Source organism: Fistularia commersonii, chromosome 25, assembly GCF_037954325.1.
Source record: "Fistularia commersonii isolate RoL2024-O1a breed Wild chromosome 25, RoL_Fcom_v1.0, whole genome shotgun sequence".
NCBI classification, from domain to species: Eukaryota; Metazoa; Chordata; class Actinopteri; order Syngnathiformes; family Fistulariidae; genus Fistularia; species Fistularia commersonii.
The window spans coordinates 11,304,726-11,324,093 of NC_141308.1; the positions used below are offsets into that span (position 1 = coordinate 11,304,726).

The 19,368-nt window shown below is 45.1% G+C and overlaps 2 protein-coding genes across 2 annotated transcripts; both read left to right on the forward strand.

Annotated features, from left to right (window-relative positions):
- On the forward strand, nucleotides 1-6,565 carry casq1a (calsequestrin 1a). The gene is made up of 11 exons (XM_086172928.1): nucleotides 1-392; nucleotides 2,646-2,739; nucleotides 3,151-3,251; nucleotides 3,373-3,484; nucleotides 3,868-3,941; nucleotides 4,126-4,256; nucleotides 4,342-4,387; nucleotides 4,487-4,544; nucleotides 4,704-4,804; nucleotides 4,890-4,964; nucleotides 5,928-6,565. The coding sequence occupies exons 1-11, from the start codon at nucleotides 156-158 to the stop codon at nucleotides 6,258-6,260; spliced, it is 1,362 nt and encodes a 453-aa protein (XP_086029054.1). The 5' UTR covers nucleotides 1-155; the 3' UTR covers nucleotides 6,261-6,565.
- A 1,178-nt stretch (nucleotides 6,566-7,743) lies between these two features.
- Nucleotides 7,744-19,368, forward strand: LOC147219293 (uncharacterized). The gene is made up of 4 exons (XM_086172941.1): nucleotides 7,744-8,123; nucleotides 8,304-8,419; nucleotides 14,058-14,151; nucleotides 16,759-19,368. Exons 1-4 carry the CDS (start codon nucleotides 7,856-7,858, stop codon nucleotides 17,691-17,693), a joined length of 1,413 nt encoding a protein of 470 aa, XP_086029067.1. The 5' UTR covers nucleotides 7,744-7,855; the 3' UTR covers nucleotides 17,694-19,368.

A 19,368-nucleotide genomic window follows, 5' to 3' on the forward strand; every position in this document is an offset into this window, starting at 1 on the left:
CAACCACTTGTCCATGTGGGGTTTTTAATAAGGTGGATGCAAGAGTTGGTCTTGCTCTCTTCTGGGTGACGCGGATTGGAAAGGGGTTCCTCATACATTCAAACTTTTTATTTTCTGAAACTCCACGTACATTCACAGCCGCTCAGAGAGGAGCCATGAAGTGGACCTGGGCGCTTGCGGGGGTCTTCCTTTTTTTCGTGGGGATATCACTGGGCACGGACAGCTTGGATTTCCCCGAGTACGATGGCAAGGACCGCGTCCACAACCTCAACGCCAAGAACTATAAGTCCGTGATGAAGAAGTACGACGTCATGGTGGTGTACTACCACGACCATCCCGGATCCAGCCGCGTCGCCCAGAGACAGTTTGAGATTGAGGAGTTGGCCCTTGAGGTGGGTTGAGATGGGAACTCTGGGTGCAGCATACTAGTTTGCAAAGATTGACATTTAATGTTTTGATGTGCAGATGTATACTTTTTTGCAGGGTGGCAAATTATAGCCTTTTTTTTGAAGCGTTTATCAGAGAGTAACTCTATGACACGGGAAAAATTATGTCTGGTGGTTTGTCGTCTGTGGTATCTTCCACCTGAAGTAAAGAGCTGAGCTGTGAAGACTCAGGATATCCTATATTCTGGCAATGCTGGTCTACAGTGTTTGCATGTGTGCATGTGTGTGTGTGTGTGTGTGTGTGTGTGGCCACCAATGCACTTGCCATACTTCCGTCAGCTGCTTCGTGCACGGAGGCCCGCTGTCACCGACACACTCGACGCTTCGCCACATTCCTCGCAGAAACACATGACATCATCACTCGGCACAAAGACTCAGCGTATGACACCTCAGCAGCTGCAAGGACAAAAAAAAAAATACTATAGGTCGAATCCCACCTGCAATCTATTTTCCTTTTTGTTGATACGATGTATTTGTTTGGCGGTGCTTATTTTTCTCAATGAAGATTTCAAACGGATTTTGACCAAATGAATACTAACATACCCGCTAAACGCTGAAGCTCAAGATTATTGCTAATTCCCTGCTTACATTAAAGCTACCCATTTATAAAGTGCATTTCCGCCACTGCGATGTCTTCCAAAGACAATCGCTTTGTATAATCATTGCATCCATATTTGGGCTGCCGTGCCTTGAATTGTGCACACTTAAATTCAGAAAAATCGAAAAAAAAAAACACTGATCAAACTGATCACGGTTTTGCCGGGAAACGGGACGAACCGATATAATCGAGGAGAGATGAACAAGTAAAAACCAGGTCATGACTGACTGTGTGTGTCTCTGTACGGGAGCTCGGTGTCAGGGCCCCGAGCCAGTCCCGGAGGTTCTGGCTCCAGTAGTGCCGCCTCAGCTCTGTGCTGTGATCGACACTCGCGGCACTTCGCTCGTCAGCGGATCCCGGAGCGTTGAGCATCAGCGCCACTTAACCAAAATAGTCCCTGGGCTGCTGTGGCTCTGGCGCTATATTTATCCCGAGCCGCTTTTGTGGTGCGTTGATCTCCCTGACGGCTTGTGTTTCTCCTTATGAATGCATTATGAGTCACAATTTATGAGGCTTCATAATTAGTAACAGCAGCTGGAAATCTCAGAGGTCATGGGTCTCCAGGGGTTGGAGGCGGCTAATTAATGAGCGATGATGTGAGAGGGAGGAAATAATCACTCAGGGTTTCACGCTTGTCAGAGACCAGAAATTAACTAATATGTTAGGACAAGAAGGGACATTATTATTATCATTTTTATTATAATTATTATTATTATCTGTCAGACAATAACAGTAATAGATTATTAGTTATTATCATAGGAAGGTGCATTTTTAGAATTTATGGTTTGTATGTACATGGAATTATTAAAAATTATTCATTTTGAATTATATATATATTTGAATTAGAAATGTAATCAAACATTTACATTTGATTGTTGAATTAAACTTAGCTTTCAGTCTAACCTTCTCCAAATTCTTACACAGCACAGAGACTTCCACGCCGTAATCACTTGCCCTTTAAATGTTTAATTTAGTCCACCCAAATGCCAAAAGGGTGGGGACTTCGTGAAAAAGCCCCAGGGTCCGATGCAGTGACATTTGTTGGGAAAAAAAAGAAGGGTTTGATGACTGAATGAATGAATTTTATTGTAGTATATTAATTTCTTCAAAAATGTGCTTACCTGCACGTGGCCAGACGCTAATCTGTTGCAAGAATTAATTATAATCAATTAAATCATTGCCTCGTGGGCTCAGTATATTGTCAAGACAAGCTGTTCTGTCAAAGTGTATTTGCCAGAAAATGACGCTTCACAAGATTTCTAACAACACTGTGCACGCACGTTTGTGTGTGTGTAGGGGCATGTGTATGCGCGTGTGAGTGTGTGTGTGTGTGTGTGTGTGTGTGTATGTGAGAGAGAGAGAGAGACCCCCCCTTGATTAACTTCCTCATCCATGAATGTGGCACCACCATTGGTGGAGCCGCCTGTCAGTCAAAGGGTTCGGGTTTCATACAGATTTAGAAAGTGCATAAGCAGCGCTCTGAAAAGCAGGCTTTTATGGTAATGAAACCACCGCAGGCGATGCAACTTGGTGGAAAAAGGTGCAAATAACGGCGTGTTTTCAAATGCCATGAATCAGGGGCCGCTTCTTTTGTGTTACAGCTTGCAGCCCAGGTGCTGGACGAGTTCGACGATGAGGACATTGGATTTGGCCTCATCGATGCAAAACAGGACAAAGCCGTGGCGAAAAAATTGGGTAAACGTCTCATGGCTGGGAAAATAAACCTCCCGGTCTGCTTTCGTTTTCCTCACCTAATGTCCTTAAGGGATAATTGACAGACATCGGAAGCTTGACTTTAACACCAATCACATGTCACCCAATCACCCAAATACACCTAAAAAACCGACGTGTTTAATTAACGCTCGGATTTCTTTATAACGTATCTGCGGCCTGGATCTGACTTGGAGACGACTTTGAGTTTTGTTGATTCTTAAGACGCGGCACGGTATCGACACTTGCGAAACAGCGACTTGGGACAAGACTTGTAGACTTGTCACAGGCCTGAATTTCGACAAATCACGACTTACTTAAGAACTGCAAAACGCGGAGGGCTCGGGATTTGGGGCCGAGTTCAACATGGCCGTCTGCTCTCCCCTCCCACCCCAGGCCTGGTCGAGTCCGACAGCATTTTCATCTTCACGGACGACGAGGTGGTAGAGTACGACGGAGAACTGGCAGCGGACACTCTTGTGGAGTTCATCTTTGATGTTCGTGAGGATATAGTCTCCCAGTTAATAGCTACCAGTTATCAGCGAGAAAAAGTCCACGGTTTCTTCGTCCGAGAGACGCCGGGCAGCATCTCAGACTTCTGCTTCTCTTCCTTCCCAGGTCCTCGAAGACCCCGTGGAATTTCTCGACAACACCAGGGAGGTGAGGGGCTTTCACAACCTCGATGAGGACATCAAATTGGTGGGCTACTTTAAGAGTCACAAGTCAGAACGTAAGAATCTGTGCTGTGGAGGCGCGATCGCCTGTTTCAGTCCGTCTCTGCTCAACAGCTGATATCAAATCGACTTGCCCGCCGGTGAATCCCTTCTAAAAAGTATACCAGCTACGTAACTGTTTCAGCGTCGCTTGTAATCGGCCTCTATCAAAGGCCCGTATCACTTTGCCTTGGTAACTTGAAGTGTTAACAAGAAAACCATTTCACATTTGGCCCCAATCATGGTGCGCATTTTTGGAAATCAAAAGCGAGAAAAAACAAGACGCGCCGTAACAAAGCAAACCCTCGGGTTCCGGGCAGGTTGATTTGAGTCTGAGCTGCACATTGGTTCTGTCGGTCCGGGGTGTTTCTTGGGAGAGTTCATCTCTGCGCCTTTTCAGATTTCGAGGCTTTCGCCGATGCTGCCGAGGAGTTCCACCCTCACATCAAGTTCTTCGCCACGTTCAACCCCAAGGTGGGTCGCCAACGGGACAACGAATCCACATATCTTCAGATAAACAATGCCGTGATCCAAAACGTCAACCACTGAAAAAAGATGCGAGCCTCTGCTGACACTTTGGGGTTTCAAATATGGAGAATCTGGTTCATTTTGCTCGGCACACAGGTTTTGATCCCTGATCTCACGTTTGTCTCACCAGGTGGCCCGGAGCCTGGAGCTGAAGATCAATGAGGTGGACCTGTATGAACCCTTTATGGACGAGCCAGTTCTCATCCCCGGGAAGCCTTACACTGAGGAGGAGCTGGTAAAATTCATCGAAGACAATGACCGGTGAGTCTTGACCCGCCGTTGGACAATTATCCTCTGAAACCAGAAGTGTTAAAAGCGTAGCCTGACTCCTCTGTTTGTCTTGAAGACCAACCCTGAGGAAGCTGCAGCCACACAACATGTACGAAATCTGGGTGAGAACATCGACGCCCTCCGCAATCCGAGTTTCAGGTAGCGAGGAATCCAGGGATTTCTCGTCGGATTTTCCCGTTCATGTCTTATTCTTTCCGCAGGATGACGACGGCGATGAAGATGAGCATATCGTGGCTTTTGCCGAGGAGTCCGATCCAGGTGAACCCAATGTGAAAATGATCCAACTGCGATCCAATCGGCCCTGACAGAGTGACCTTTTCTACATCTAATCTGGACTGAAGACAGGATTAATCCGAAGACCCTCAAAAAGCCACTACCGCTCTTTGCTTACGCGAGGTCATCTTTTTCTCCCTTCAGACGGCTATGAGTTCTTGGAGATCCTGAAGCAGGTTGCCAAGGACAACACAGACCACCCTCACCTCAGCATCATCTGGATCGACCCCGATGACTTCCCCCTGGTGAGACCATTTCCAATTCTGCTATGGCAGAATTTAACCGTGGCAGGTATTCGCCGCAACGCTCATTTATTTCCTCCCCCACCAGCTCGTGCCCCACTGGGAGAAGACTTTCGGAATCGACCTGTCCTCCCCACAGATCGGTATCGTGGACACCGACGACGTGAGTTCTATTTCCTTGAAATAACATTCATGCGCACACTAAAAGCATCGTAGAGTACAGTAACCTTTGGACTATTGAGCGCACCTCAATATAAAAAAAATTATAAATAAATATAAATATATGTGTACATATAAAGGCCGCACTTGTCCATAAGCCGCAGGTGTCCACGTGGTAACCAGATATTTATACAGAGATGTTACACAAAAACATTTTTAAATCTTTTAATTACAAACTTACTAGTAACATCTACAACTGTCGGAATTTCACAGTAATTTCATTGGTCTTATGTTACGAGGTTAACTCATTTGGCGACATGAAGCTTATTAGCCCATAAAAATTAGCCGCTTCATTTACCGTAATTTCCGGACGATAAACCGCGACTTTTTTCAGGTAAACAGCGATGCGGCTAATATATGGCCTTTTTGGGTGGGGGGGACGCTAATGTGCTTCACGCTGCTAAAACGTTTATCCTCGTCACATCGGACCGATGAAATGACCGGGAAATTCTGGGTCCGTTCAACTCTGACACCGAAGAAATTGACTTTGACAGTTTTAGTGCGCAGGAAGAAGCCTGAGATAGCGATGGGCTATCCGGTGCGGCGTGTATTGAGGTGTGCTCAATAGTCCAGTATTTATTTAAGCCGTAGTGCTAAAAGCATGTGAAAAAAGTGGCAGCTTATCATCCGGAGATTAAAGTATCATAGTATTTTGGGATGGTCGAGTTGACGTCTGTCAATTCCATTGAATTTACCCACAAAACAACAATACCCATCAAAAAAAGTGCCTCCGAAAGTGACAAGTGGGGGCTTCTTGTTGTTTATTCTCTCCTAACTCGTGCTGTGGCACTTCACACATTTTCTGTCAGACCAAAACTAGTCGTCCGTGGGGTCAAAGGGTGTCCGTTCCCCTCTAATATTTAAAAGTACGAGTTAGCAGCTGCCACAATTGCCTGTGTCTCTGCAGTCCGACAGCGTGTGGATGGACATTGACGACGACGATGACCTGCCATCCGTGGACGAGCTGGAGGACTGGATCGAAGACGCCCTGTCCGGTGAAATTGATCCCGATGATGATGATGATGATGATGATGATGATGATGATGATGATGACGATGACGATGATGATGATGACGACGATGACGACGATGATGATGATGATGATGATGATGATGATGATGATGACGATGATGATGATGATGATGATGATGATGATGACGATGATGACGATGATGATGATGACGACGACGACGATGACGACGATGACGACGACGATGATGACGACGACGACGACTATTAATTCGCTGAGTCATCATTCACTCTTAAAGTCTGACCAACACAGTTTCGAGAATCAACATCATTCACTCCAACGCCACCTGCTTTTGTGACACATCAATAAATCTCACCATTTCATCACCACATCATCATCACACGTCATCTCACAGAATAATATTCCATCGCTGTTTGTCCCGCCCCTCTCCGCTTTCTCCTCTCATCCTCCATGTAACAAACTACGAGATCCCAGAGCGCCTTTCCTCCTCCGTGTAACATTGGTGCAATAAAGTTATTTCAATAAAGGGATTAAAGTTTATATTTTCCGAAGCACTGGAGGGTTGCCATGTTGTTTACACTATACCAGAGTCTGCCTGTGGTGTCTCTCGCAGTTTGATGTTTTTATTTATGTTCACCTATATACTTGTTCATCCCCGGCGTCAAAAACCACCACGGTCGAATCGGAGGGTGCTAGCAGGCTTTCCTGACGGGTGCTGTGTATCACCAGAATACTCTGTGAAACCAATGTAATTACAATTGCAGTACATCACATGGATGTTTTCTACAATGATGAAATATAACAACAGCCATATTATATTTTTGTAAGAGAAATTACTTACTGTGAAGTCTTAAATAAACGACAGCTTGGACGGAAGCCCCATAACAGTTTGTGTATGTGCATGTGAAACTCGCAGAAATGGATAAAACATCGATCTGAGTCGAGACAGATGTTTTGTCGGTCGCGTGTTTGAGCTTCACACTGGGAATTTATGACTGTGCATTTGCATTCATTAGAGAAACATTCAGTTATTGGGATCTTGAAAGTCCTGCCAAATTGTAGGATTTTTATTTATTTATTTTTTTTGTTGTTTTTTGAGTTGTCTCGGTCAATCCGTCACCAGATGGGAGTCTGAGGTGGGAACCTGAAGCTTCTACTTTATTATCAATACTTTATGTTGTATAAATACAGAGGACTGGAATCACGATGCTATAAGACCAGAAGTGAAGTCGATGAATTTGTATAAATGTAGAAAGATAGAGCATGTGAACAAGATCAAGTAGAAAAAAAAGATAGATGCGTGTTGAAAAAGGTTGAATTCAATAGGTTTAGAAAACAGATACATTAAAAATCATTTGAGGCACACAACAGTTTTCAGCGACAAAATGGGAAGAAGTCTTTCAAATATATTTTGACTTTTATCGTTTTCCAAAAACGATATTTGTATTATTAATTATTTTTGTTTGTGAATTTTTAGTGTAGAACTTTACATTTATACTTAAAAACAACTTTAATTTACATATTTGTTCTGCTAAAATTGTTCTCTTTTCCTTTTAAATTATGAAATGAGAAATTAATTTAATGACTTTAATCAAAGACAGACAGGAGCGGTAATTCAAGCCGGGTAGGGGGAAAAAACTACAAATTGCGAACTGCGCATGCGTATTGTCTCCTCCCAAAGAGTGTCTGACGCGCTTGCGCCGGTGCGCGACACGCCCCTTCTGTGCGCGAGCCATGTGGCCGTCCGTGACGGTAAATAAACCCCTCCGCTAATTCGCGGTTGATTTTATTTCTCTTTTATGGTGGCCGTTTAGCTTATTTTTGTTTTCTTTTACGAACTCAAAATGTCGTCTGGCGTCATGAACATCCAGGCGCAGGTGGAGTCCGTGCTCGGCGCACTGCTTAAAGTCGCCACGGTGGAGTTAACCAAACTGTTCGAGAGCAGATACCGAGCCGCGGATGTGGAAACGGGCCGCACCGGCGGCGGGACGAGGAGCGAAGCCCCGGACGAGGCGGCGGCGACGGCGGCTACGACTCCAGTGACGGCTCCGTGCGCCGGGGAGAGGAGACGAAGCATCGGTGTGCAAGTAGACGAGGACGTGGAGCTGTCTGGTACGGGTTTTTGTTTTTTCTTTTAAACGCTACCACTTCCTGTTTCCGCTTAGCCGCGAACGCGAAGCCCATTTCCGGGGTCACGTGCGGCATTTAAACATTGTTTACATGCACGGTGTGCAGGAATGCACGTCCTTCTTTCTCCAACTCCTCTTCATCATCCCCTTCTCTTCTCCGCAGGTCCGCTGGTCCTGTCGGGGGGTGACTGCCTGGAGGTGGAGGTGGAGGCCGGCCTCATTCTCCTGGCCCCGGGCGGCGCCTGCGTTGACCCCCAGTGGCCCCCTGTGAAGGAACAGGTCAGCGGGGGGGTTGCTTGAGAGGGGGGTAGGGAATTGATTTTGTGTGTCTCCTTTTGTGATGTAAAGCCTATGAGTGCTGGTGTGTTTTCTGAAGACACACTACTTCTACCGTATTTTTTGCACTATAATGCGCACTTAAAATCCTTGCATTTTCTCAAAAATCAGCCGCGCGTTGTATGGATGAGTAGTTGTTGTGCTTACTGACCTCCAACCAATTTTGATAATAAATAGTTTATCCTTTATAAATCACTGCAGGGAAATTAGTTCTTTGCAATTAACCTATCATGGATGCACCACGGTGGCTGCCATCCACCAGCGTTAGGGGTTCAGTGTCTTGCTCAACAAAACTCAGACACACACTAAGACAAGGGTGGGCAGTTATTTTGACTGGTGAGCCATATTTCTTATTTAATTTTTTATGCACGGGTCAACTAGGTATCAAGTAAAATGAACAAAATGAAAATTGCAATTTAAATGTTTTGCCGTTTTATTCGACATTAAAATCATGGTCATATAAATATGTCGACATTATTTTGTATGTAACCATCCATACAAAATTAAACAAAAGGAAAAAATAATGAGTTTCTAAATTCAATATTGATTGAAAATACTTATTAAAATATTTAAAGAAAATAGTTTGGCGGGCCGGATAAAAAAGAGAAGTGGGCCAGATGTGGCCCGCGGGCTGTAAAATGCCCAGGTCTGCACTAGGAGGAGCCGGGAATCGAACCAGTTCAGTTCCAAAAACGATTGCTCTATGTACTGCGCCACGCCGCCCCTGAAATTTATGAGGCACACCACGCTCAAAAATCTGTCCAAATGTTTTAGTGCGACTTTGGTAACGAAGCAGCTCCGCTCGATTGATTGTCGGACCGTTCCCACCTGACACAGGGATGTTGTGTTTGAAATTGGTCTTTGGTTGAATATGGGTTGCAACGTCAGAAGTGCTGGAATACACAAACTTCAGGTGTCCTCTATCGCGAACAGTACATAGTACGCTTAGGTCCGCCACTTTTTGTAATTCTGGTACGCTTCAACATAATATTACCCTACATTTATGTGTATGAGGACCCCCAAAAATGGCACCTATTAATAAACATGTTTACGAAGCAGAATTCAAACTCAGGGCTAACAGTCATGCAGTAGATGACGGGAAGTAAGGAGTAGTCACATTTATTTAACATTAGGTTACATTTATACTCCTACTGTTACATGTGGCCCTTTAGGAAAACAATTATTCATGTAATAATGTTACAAGTGCATTTGCATAGATAACATGTGTCAATCTCAAGGCCCGCGGGCAAAATGTGGCCCGCCTCGTCATTTTCTGTTGCCCGCGAGAACGTCTTAATTGGTCTTAAAATAAGTCAAACGCACGCATTGTCCATAAACCACATTTCCCACAATTCATGCTGATCATTTTACCCTTGAAGTGACAGCATCCCACCATTAGATTGCAGTGTATCCACATCAATTTGCGTTTGACTTATTTATTTTAAGACATTCAGACCTTTTAAGATGTTTTGCAGGCCATATTTGGCCCGCAGGCCTTGAGGTTGACACGTGTGCGCCAAACACTAAAGATTTTAACAAGACGGGTGTATAACTATCAAATCACACCAGCTCACATCTTAAAACTAGTTTTTAGAGTCTAAAGTCTAATCTTGCTGAGACTGGGACTTTACAAAGATTGTGGATCTCCCATATAAAGACTTTAAAAAGACTTGTGAAAAACTATAATTAGTTTTTTAGCAATTTTTCATTACTGTACAGTGTTAACCGAGCCTTTGCTATTTCAGTCCAAGAATCCGAATCAGAAAAACTTTATTTATGTGGCGGCGGCATCCAGTGTAAAACTTGTGCCAAAACCAAACATGTGAATCGAACCTAGGAATCTCACACCAAATCGGTCGAGGCCCAGGTTAACAATTACCGCCAAGGGTGATGATAATCTGCAGGCTACCAGTGGAAATTGGGCTACTGTGGGTTAAAGAAGGAGAGTAGGAGGGCGTTTTCGGAAGCAGGGAGTGAAGAGGAAAGGCAAGAGTCTGGGTTTATCCCGGTTGGAAAAACAGAGATAGAGATGGAAAGGTTGTACAGCAGGTCTGGGTGATTAACAATAGAGAGGGAAATGTATTGACAGATGCTAGCAGAGTGATGGGAAAATGGAAACAGTACTTTGAGGTGCTGATTAATCAGGAAAATGAAAGTGAGGGATGAGTAGAAGGGGTGACTATTGTAGACCGCAAAGTAGCAGAGATTAGTAAAAGTGAAGTGAGGCAGTTGGTCCTGATGATATACCTGTGGAGGTGTGAAAGTCTCCAGGAGAGGCAGCTGTAGAATTTCTGGCTAGATAATTAAATAGTATCTTAGAGAGTGAGAAGATTCCTGAGGAATGGAGAAGTGTGATGTTGCTCATTTTTAAGAATAAAGGGGATGTGCAGAATTGCGGTAACTATAAAGGGATAAAGTCGATGAGCCGTACAATTAAGTTATGGGAAAGAGTAGTGGAAACTAGACTGAGAGCAGAAGTCAGCATTTTATGAGTAGCAGTATGGCTTCATGCCAAGGAAGAGTACTACAGATGCAGTAATTGCTTTGAGAATGCTAATGGAGAAGGCCAGAGGGAGCTGCATTGCGCTTTTGTAGACCTAGAAAAAGCATACGACAGGGTGCCGAGAGAGAAACTCTGGTATTGTATGAGGAAGTCTGGAGTGGCCGAGAAGTACTTTAGACTGGCACAGGACATGTATGCTAGCTGTGAGACACTGGTACGGTGTGCTGTAGGGGTAACAGGGAAGTTCGAGGTGAAAGCGGGACTTCATCGGGGATCAGCTCTGAGCCCCCTTCTTGTTTGCAGTGGTGATGGACAGGCTGACAGATGAGGTTAGACAGGAATCTCCATGGACCATGATGTTTGCAGATGACATTGTGATCTGTAGAGAGTGCAGGGAACAGGTTGAGCAAAATCTTGAGAGGTCGAAGTATGCTCTGGAAAGGAGAGGAATGAAGGTTAGTCGCAGCAAGACAAAATGTATGTGAATGAGGGGAACCCAGGGAACGGTGTGGCTACAGGGAGTGGAGATCAAGAAGCTGGAGGATTTCAAGTACTTAGGATCAACAGTCCAGAGTGTGGCAAAGAGATAAAGAAACGGGTTCAAGCAGGTTGGAATGAGTGGAGAAAAGTGTCAGGGGTACCATGAGATAGAAGACTGTCAGCCAGAATGAAAGGAAAGGCGTATGGACTAGAAACAGTAACAAATGAAGAAAGACATGAGGCAGAGCTGGAGGTCACAGAGATGAAGATGCTGAGGTTCTCTTTGGGAGTGACCAGGATGGATAGGATTAGGAATGAGTCTATCATTCGAGCAAGTTTTGGAGAGAAGGTCAGAGAAGCCAGACTGAGATGGAGCTGGAGCACCCGGCAGGAGGTCTAGACAAAGACCAAAGAAAGGATTTATGGACGTAGTGAGAGAGGATATGAAGTAAGTTGGTGGGAGAGAGGAGGATACATAGAACAGGGTTAGATGGAGAAGGTTGATTCGCTGTGGCAACACCTGAAGGGGAAAGCTGGAAAGAGAAGAACTCTAGCATCAATAGGGCACCTTAAATTAATTGTATTATTATCATTATTATTATTAAACGCTTTTTCTTTGCCATTTGGTTGTTGGTTGTACATTGAAGAGTTGACATCGTCCAAGCCTGGCTGTTCTCCTCCATCCACTCCTCTTCCTGGGCGGTTCATATTGATCGGGATGTTGTTAATTGTGGTCAACCTTAAGACGAGGAAAGAACTGAGTTCGGACTACGCTAAGACTTAAGATTACCAGCTTACATTTAACAACCAAGATGACAGGAATGCATTGCGACTCCAGTAAGACTCAAGATTTCCTTCTGACTTCCAGTTTTAAGTCTGCAACTGTGAAACTCATAAGACGAAGATCCTCTTTTCCCATGGGCTGCTCCCTTCGGGGGCGAATCATCTGCCTCCCATATTATTTGTCTGCTTTACTGCCTATTTTTCCACATGTTGCAGACAAAAAAAGGGAATTGAGAAATTTCTCCCTTTCCCAAGGTTACAGGATAAAATTCCGCAATACAAAGACAATATGCTTCCTAACACTAAGCAAACAAAGTAGCAGCATAGGTTTCAGTTTATGTAGTGAGAAATCAGTCAGTTATAGAAACATGAATCCATCTAACCTTCTCCTCTCACCAACTAACTTCATCCTTCCCTCCTCTGTCCATCTCCAAACCATCTTAATCTGACTGGATCTCCAGAGCTTTCCTCACTCCCAAAGAAAACCTCCACATCTTCACCTGTACCTCCTCAATGTCTCCAAACCAGACGATCGCTGGTCTCATCTTCGTCCTCTACGCCTTTTCTTTTCCTTTCTGGCCGACCCTCTTTTCTCACACATCACCCGACACTTTAATAAATAGAATTTGTAAAAACATGAATATTTTTGGATGGTGGATGGATGCTGTGTTTTAGTCAGCATTGAATATTATAATGAATCTATTTATATCTGTGTGGGAGAGTGAAGTTATATATTATTTTCTATTAAAATTAAATATTTCTTAAGAAAGAATCCCTTATCTAGACATCTATACTTCTGTACTTCTCAATCTTCTTCTCCGGAGGAATTTCCTCCGGGGTGAAGCTCGTCGGCCATCTGGCGCCCCCTGGTGGCCGAACAACGCAACAACAAGAATAACAACAACAACAACAATAACAACATCACATTTCCTTGAATCACAAGATCCTGTAGGGAGACTAAAAGCAGGAACGAAGTATTCACTGACCGTTTCATTGCCAAGAATTGGGAAGACTGGGATAAATCGGTAGTGTAATTTAAAACGGACAATTTGTCAGAATGATGACAGGGAAATGTATTTATAACAAGTGATCATAGGTGGTTAGTGTGTCAATGGTGTAGAAAAACTGATAATAATAGTGATAATAATTTATTCTTTATGAATCCCTCATGGGGAAATTCGTTCTCTGCAATTAACCCATCATGGATGAACCATGAGCAGTAGACTGCCGTCCACCAGCGGCAATAATAAAGGTAAATATAATTATTATGATTCTTATTATTGTTTTTATTGTTAGTTATTGTTATTATTATTCGAAAACTAAATATCAACATTAGTAAATTTCTCAAAGACCAAATCGGTAAATACCATGATCCATTATTTCCTGTTGGCTGCAGATGTGCGATTGACTTAAATATAAATTTCCATCCCATTGTATCAGCATAACACTCCATAAAACCACCTTGTGGTGTTTAAAGGAAAAACAACAAGTAACTCAACTTCACCCTGAGAACCTTTCATTGTTTTTTGAGGCAATTTATCCTAAATTTGCAGCTCTGTTCTGATTTTCAGACAGATATTGTTCTCCAGAGCGCTTTATTAAACTTGGTTACAACCAGCTGTCACCAGGCTGGTGCAGAAACTGCTATGGTTTTATACTTATTTGCATTTCTGGCACAAACATGTGTTTGCATGCATGAGAATACCATGGCTGACTGTGCAAACACGAGAAACAAAGCCTTCAGGGTGGCATCAGATTATCCCCCCAGGAGAACCCGGTCCCCCTTCAATTTCTTCTGTGTCTCCCATCCAACAGGCGGGGAACGGGACCGTCAACATGGTGGAGCTGAGCTTCCTCGACGCCGAGTGTCCAGCTGCCGAGGATCCGCAGACCGAATCCGTCGAGCCGGGTAAGACCGGGCCGACACACTCCGACACACTCCGACGACACCCGAAAGAATCAGACTTTTCTGGAGAGTGATTTTAGTTTTCCCGTCTTGAACTACGCAGACTCGGGTCCGTGAATGTCTCGTTTTTTTTCGCACATAAAGCCAGACAGATGGAAACCCGGCGTTTGGATTAAACCGTGACCACATCAAACGAGTCCTAATCCTCCCGGCCCCTCGAGGGTTAATAAGCTGCCCAATGCAAAAGGCCATATGTGAATTATGACTGATAAGCGCATGCTTGCACAAACAATATGATGAAGAAAAGAAGCTGCGCGAGCAAACAGTTTAGAAGAAGAGCTGAACTTTGTAAACATGGTGGAACATGTGATCACACCCAGATAAGTGTCCTCCTTCCCTTCAGATGTCGTCACAGCAAATCCACCTCCTCCATCTAACCCTATTCTCTGTATCCTCCTCTCTCACACCAACTACCTTCATATCCTCTCTCACTACGTCCATAAATCTTCTCTTTGGTCTTCTAGACCTCCTGCCTGGCAGCTCCAATTCCACTATCCGTCTACTAATATATTAACTATCCCTCCTCTGTGCATGAACCAACCATCTCAGTCTGGCTTCTCTGACCTTCTCTCCAAAACATCTGACATCCGCCGTTCCTCTGATGGACTCATTCCTGATCCTATCCATCCTGGTCACTCCCAAAGAGAACCTCAGCATCTTCATCTCCACGACCTCTAGTAGCTCCGCCTGCTTTCTTTTTGTCATTGTCACTTGAAATCCTCCAACTTCCTGATCTCCACTCCCTGTTCCACCCGGGTTCCTCTCATTCACACACATATATTCATATTTTCACATATATTCTGTCCTCCCGCGACTAACCTGTATTCCTCTCCTTTCCAGAGCATACCTCCACCTCTCTAGATTTTCCCTCAACCTGTTCTCTGCTCTCACTACAGATGTCATCCGCAAACGTGATGGTCCATGGAGATTCCTGTCTCACCTCATCTGTCAGCCTATCCATCACCACTGCAAACAAGAAGGGGCTCAGAGCTGATCCCTGATGGAGTCCCACCTCCACCATGAACTTCTCTTTTACCCCTACAGCACACCTCACTACTGTCTCACAGCTAGCATACATGTCCTGCACCAGTCTTACATTCTTCTCTGCCACTCCAGACTTCCTCATACAATACCAGAGTTTCTCTAATGGCACCCTGTCGGTTTTTTTTCTAGGTCTACAAAAGCGCAATGCAGCTCCCTCTGGCCTTCTCTACCTCTCTGTCAGCATTCTCAAAGCAAATACTGCATCTGTAGTACTCTTTCTAGGCATGAAGCCTGCTAGCTTCTCACAAATGCTGATTTCTGCTCTCAGTCTAGTTTCCACTACTCTTTCCCATAACTTCATCGTACAACTCGTCAACTTTATCCCTCTCTAGTTGCCGCAATTCTGCGCACCAATGGGCACCACCACACTTCTCCATTCCTCAGGCATCTTCTCACTCGCTAAGATCCTGTTCAATAATCTAGTCAGAAACTCTACCACTGCCTCTCTTAGACATTACCTCCACAGGTATAGCAGTAGGACCCACTGCTTTTCCATTCCTCATCCTCTTCAATGCCTTCCTCAGTTCACTTTTACCAATCTCTGCTACTTTGTGGCCTACAAGTCACCTCTTCTACCCGTCCCTTGCTTTCATTTTCCTCATTCCTCAGCTCTTCAAAGCACTATTTCCATCTTCCCATCACTCTTCTAGCATCTGTCGATTTCCCTCTCTATCCTTAATCACCCGGACCTGTTGTACATCCTTTCCATCTTTATCTCTCTGATTTGCCAGCCTGGGTAAATCACTCCCTTCTTCCTGTCCAACCGAGCATACAAGTCATCGTACGCCATGTTTTGCCTTTGCTACCTCTTTACCTTACGCTGTATCTCCCTTTACTCCTGTCCCTTCTTTTCAGTCCCTTCATTCTCCCACTTCTTCTTTACTAACCGCTTACTGTTTAGACTCCCGCACTTCCTCATTCCACCATCAAGTCCTGTGCGACAGCGAGTTGACAACAACCCATACATGCACGGTCATAAGTATGCCTGAAAACCAACTAAATTGAAGTGTGGTTCTGATTGTCAAACGTCTTCCTTCGAATTATGAACGAGGCAAAAGTTTCGAAGCTAAAAAGACCGTTGACACACAAAGCCAGAATCGACGGCTTCGTCACTGCTGCATTGTTTCTCCCCATCGCCTTCGCACTTCACCTCTCAGTCCGTTTTTCCCGCGGCATCCAATCACAAGAGGGAATTTAAAGCCGGCTCTCGGCCACACCGATCGGATCTCACCTCCGCTCTCATTCTTCAACTTGTTGAGACTGTGAATGTCGCCTTAAACCCGTGCTGGCTGTGGAAACAAGTATATTTTCACTCAGAGACAGGGAGACTTCCACATTGCCCATCTCACATTCATTCATTCCCGGAGGACCCCCAAAAAATGGCACCTGTTAATAAACATGTTTACAAAGCAAACATGTTTATTGACCTTATTGACCGGAGGACCTCAGAGTTCGATCGTCGAGGTGCAACGACGTCCTGACTCATCCGTGTTTTTATCCCTGCAGATCCAAAGCGCGGGCCCCCGCAGAGTTCTCCAGTCAAAGAGAAGATCCTGGTGATTAGTCCGGACATGAGTGACGCCGCCACCGGGAACCAGAAGAAGTACGTCTGCCCGTTGATCCTGAAACCCGACACCCACGTTCATAAGCCGGACAGCTCGGAGGTGCCGGTGCGAGCCGAGCCCCAGCCGTCCTGCGTCAGCACCGCCAGCGGCACCGCCTACAGCCCCTCCAAGTTCGACGGGGCGGTGACCCCGTCTCAGACGGGGGTCTGGGAGAGGATCCACTCGCCACTGGAGACCAAGAACCACCTTCAGATAAAACTGAAGCTGACCTCCCCGGACACGAAGCTCAGCCGACCCTGCGCGGTCCAGCTGGTGAATTTCCTCACGACGCCCGAGACGGCGGCGCCGCCCGGGGAGCAGGAGAGCGACGCCGCTCCGAAAGGATGCTCGATACCCAAAGACCTGCGCCGCCACAAAGGCGCGCACACAGGCCACCGCCTCTGCTGCTTCTCCCCGTGCGGAGACGGCGTGTGGCAGCTGAAAAATACCGTCCCCCCGTCCCACGACGGCTACGAGTGCAACAGCTGCGGGAAGACGTTCAAGCGGAGGAAGGTTCTGCGGCGCCACGAGCGTTTTCACACGGGCGAGAGGCCGTACGCGTGCTCGCAGTGCCCCAAGACGTTCGCGTTGAGGAAGAGCTTCTGCCGCCACCTGAGGTTCCACACCGGCGAGCGGCCGCACTCGTGCACGCAGTGCGGCAAGAGCTTCCGCCTGCGGGACAACCTCAAGGCGCACCTGAGGTTCCACACGGGAGAAAAACCCTTCAGTTGCACCAAGTGCGGCAAGACGTTCAGGATCTTGAGGAACCTGGAGAAACACAAGGTGGACCAGTGCGTGGTCTTCGTCCCCTCTTTCAGGAAAATCGCCGGCATGTAGCAGGGAAGCGGCCGCGATCCCCTGGCTGGCCGAGGGAGGCCGCAACGCTTTCTACCTCAGACTGAAGACACCACTGCTCCTGGCGGGATTTTTTTGCAGAAAGATCTGAGATTGTAATTCATTCAGAATCTTTAAGGCGAGTGGGAAGGTGCAGCTTGACGCTGGGATGGCGATGGGTTTTTATATCTCATTCTACTGATTGTATTTTAATGTTTTTTCTGCGTTTATCGCTATTGACCAGGAGTATAAAACGACCGAATGAAACCGCTGAACATGTTTCGTTCATAATGTTTGACCATAAGGTCACTTGGAGAACGCGTAAATCCTCCAAGGTCACGTCCATGTGACGTTTTTACAATTCTACTGACATTATTTTATCCCTCAGGAGTCTTTGTCCCCTTCTTGTTGTTTATCCTTTACCTGAAAAATAATTCTCCTGGATTTCCCGCTCGATGTGTTGACACCGCCGTGATGTGTTCCCCTGTATCACGGGATCCATTCAAAAAGTTGAAAAATGGGTTCAATACTCTCTCTGAAATTTAAAGAGGCTTCACTTTTTTTTTTTTTTTGACTGCGTTCTGCAGTGTGTTTTCACTGAAACCTGGTGAATATGAAATAATGTGAGGCGTCTGCAAGGCACCTCTTGACACTGGTGTGAATATCTGCTACTCTCGCACTAAGTTCATTTTGAAAACAAACAAATTTGCACACCAGAACAAAATATGCATCTCAATCCCTTGAAAATTTGAGTAAAACATTGATAAAATCCCCCCGAAAAGGAGTTATGTGATAATAAATATCATTCTTTTTTTAAAGAAGATGCATAATAATAAGAGTGGTGGTTTTGATTCACTATTGAAGAATGAGATAAACTAATCTTAAAGTTTTGCAAAATCTAATGAGGCGATTGGACTCCAAAATTTGCACATTTTGGAACCGAAAAAAAAAAAAAGTGCACCAGAATATTAATTATCACTGCGTGCGATACACCATTGGTTTTTTAAGCCATTTTTAAAGTGAGGAATAAATAACCCAAATTATTCACACCAAGTAGGAAATTATCAGTTTGCAAAGTGAAGGAGTTGGAGACTTGCTGTTAGGCTTTACCTTCTTTACAAAACACACGTAAATCAGTTCAACTTTGGTTATCTTGAAATGAGCCGAGGTCGAAAGCGATAAAACGGAGAGTAGAACGGAGGCATCGCTGGTCCAAAGGGCTCCCAGGTTTGCCCATGTCACTCCACAAGATAGAGTAATAGGCCGGCGTCTGACCCGAGGTGCTCTCAAAACACACTGACACAGAAACCTCCGCCAGTGAACCTGGCGTTTCCTCACGTACGGCGGCATCCCCGGTGTGCCGACAGCAGCTGGACACGAACAGTGAGGATTTATTTGCTTAATCGGTTGCCTGTGCAGGCCTGGTTTGACGATATTACTTTGTCTGCTTTGCATATTAACATGCAGATATGTGGATGTCTTTTTTTTTTTGTTGTTGTTGTTGAATGGACCTGCTGTTTTGTTTTGTTTTCCCCATTGTTGTTCCTGTTCATTTTAAAATGTTACTTAATGTGTCCTCCTTTAAAAACACTAATACAAAAATGTTTAGTACCAACGTTCTTAAATCTATTATTTCTGTGCTCTGTTAATAAAATGTCTGTTTTTGCAGTAAAAGAAA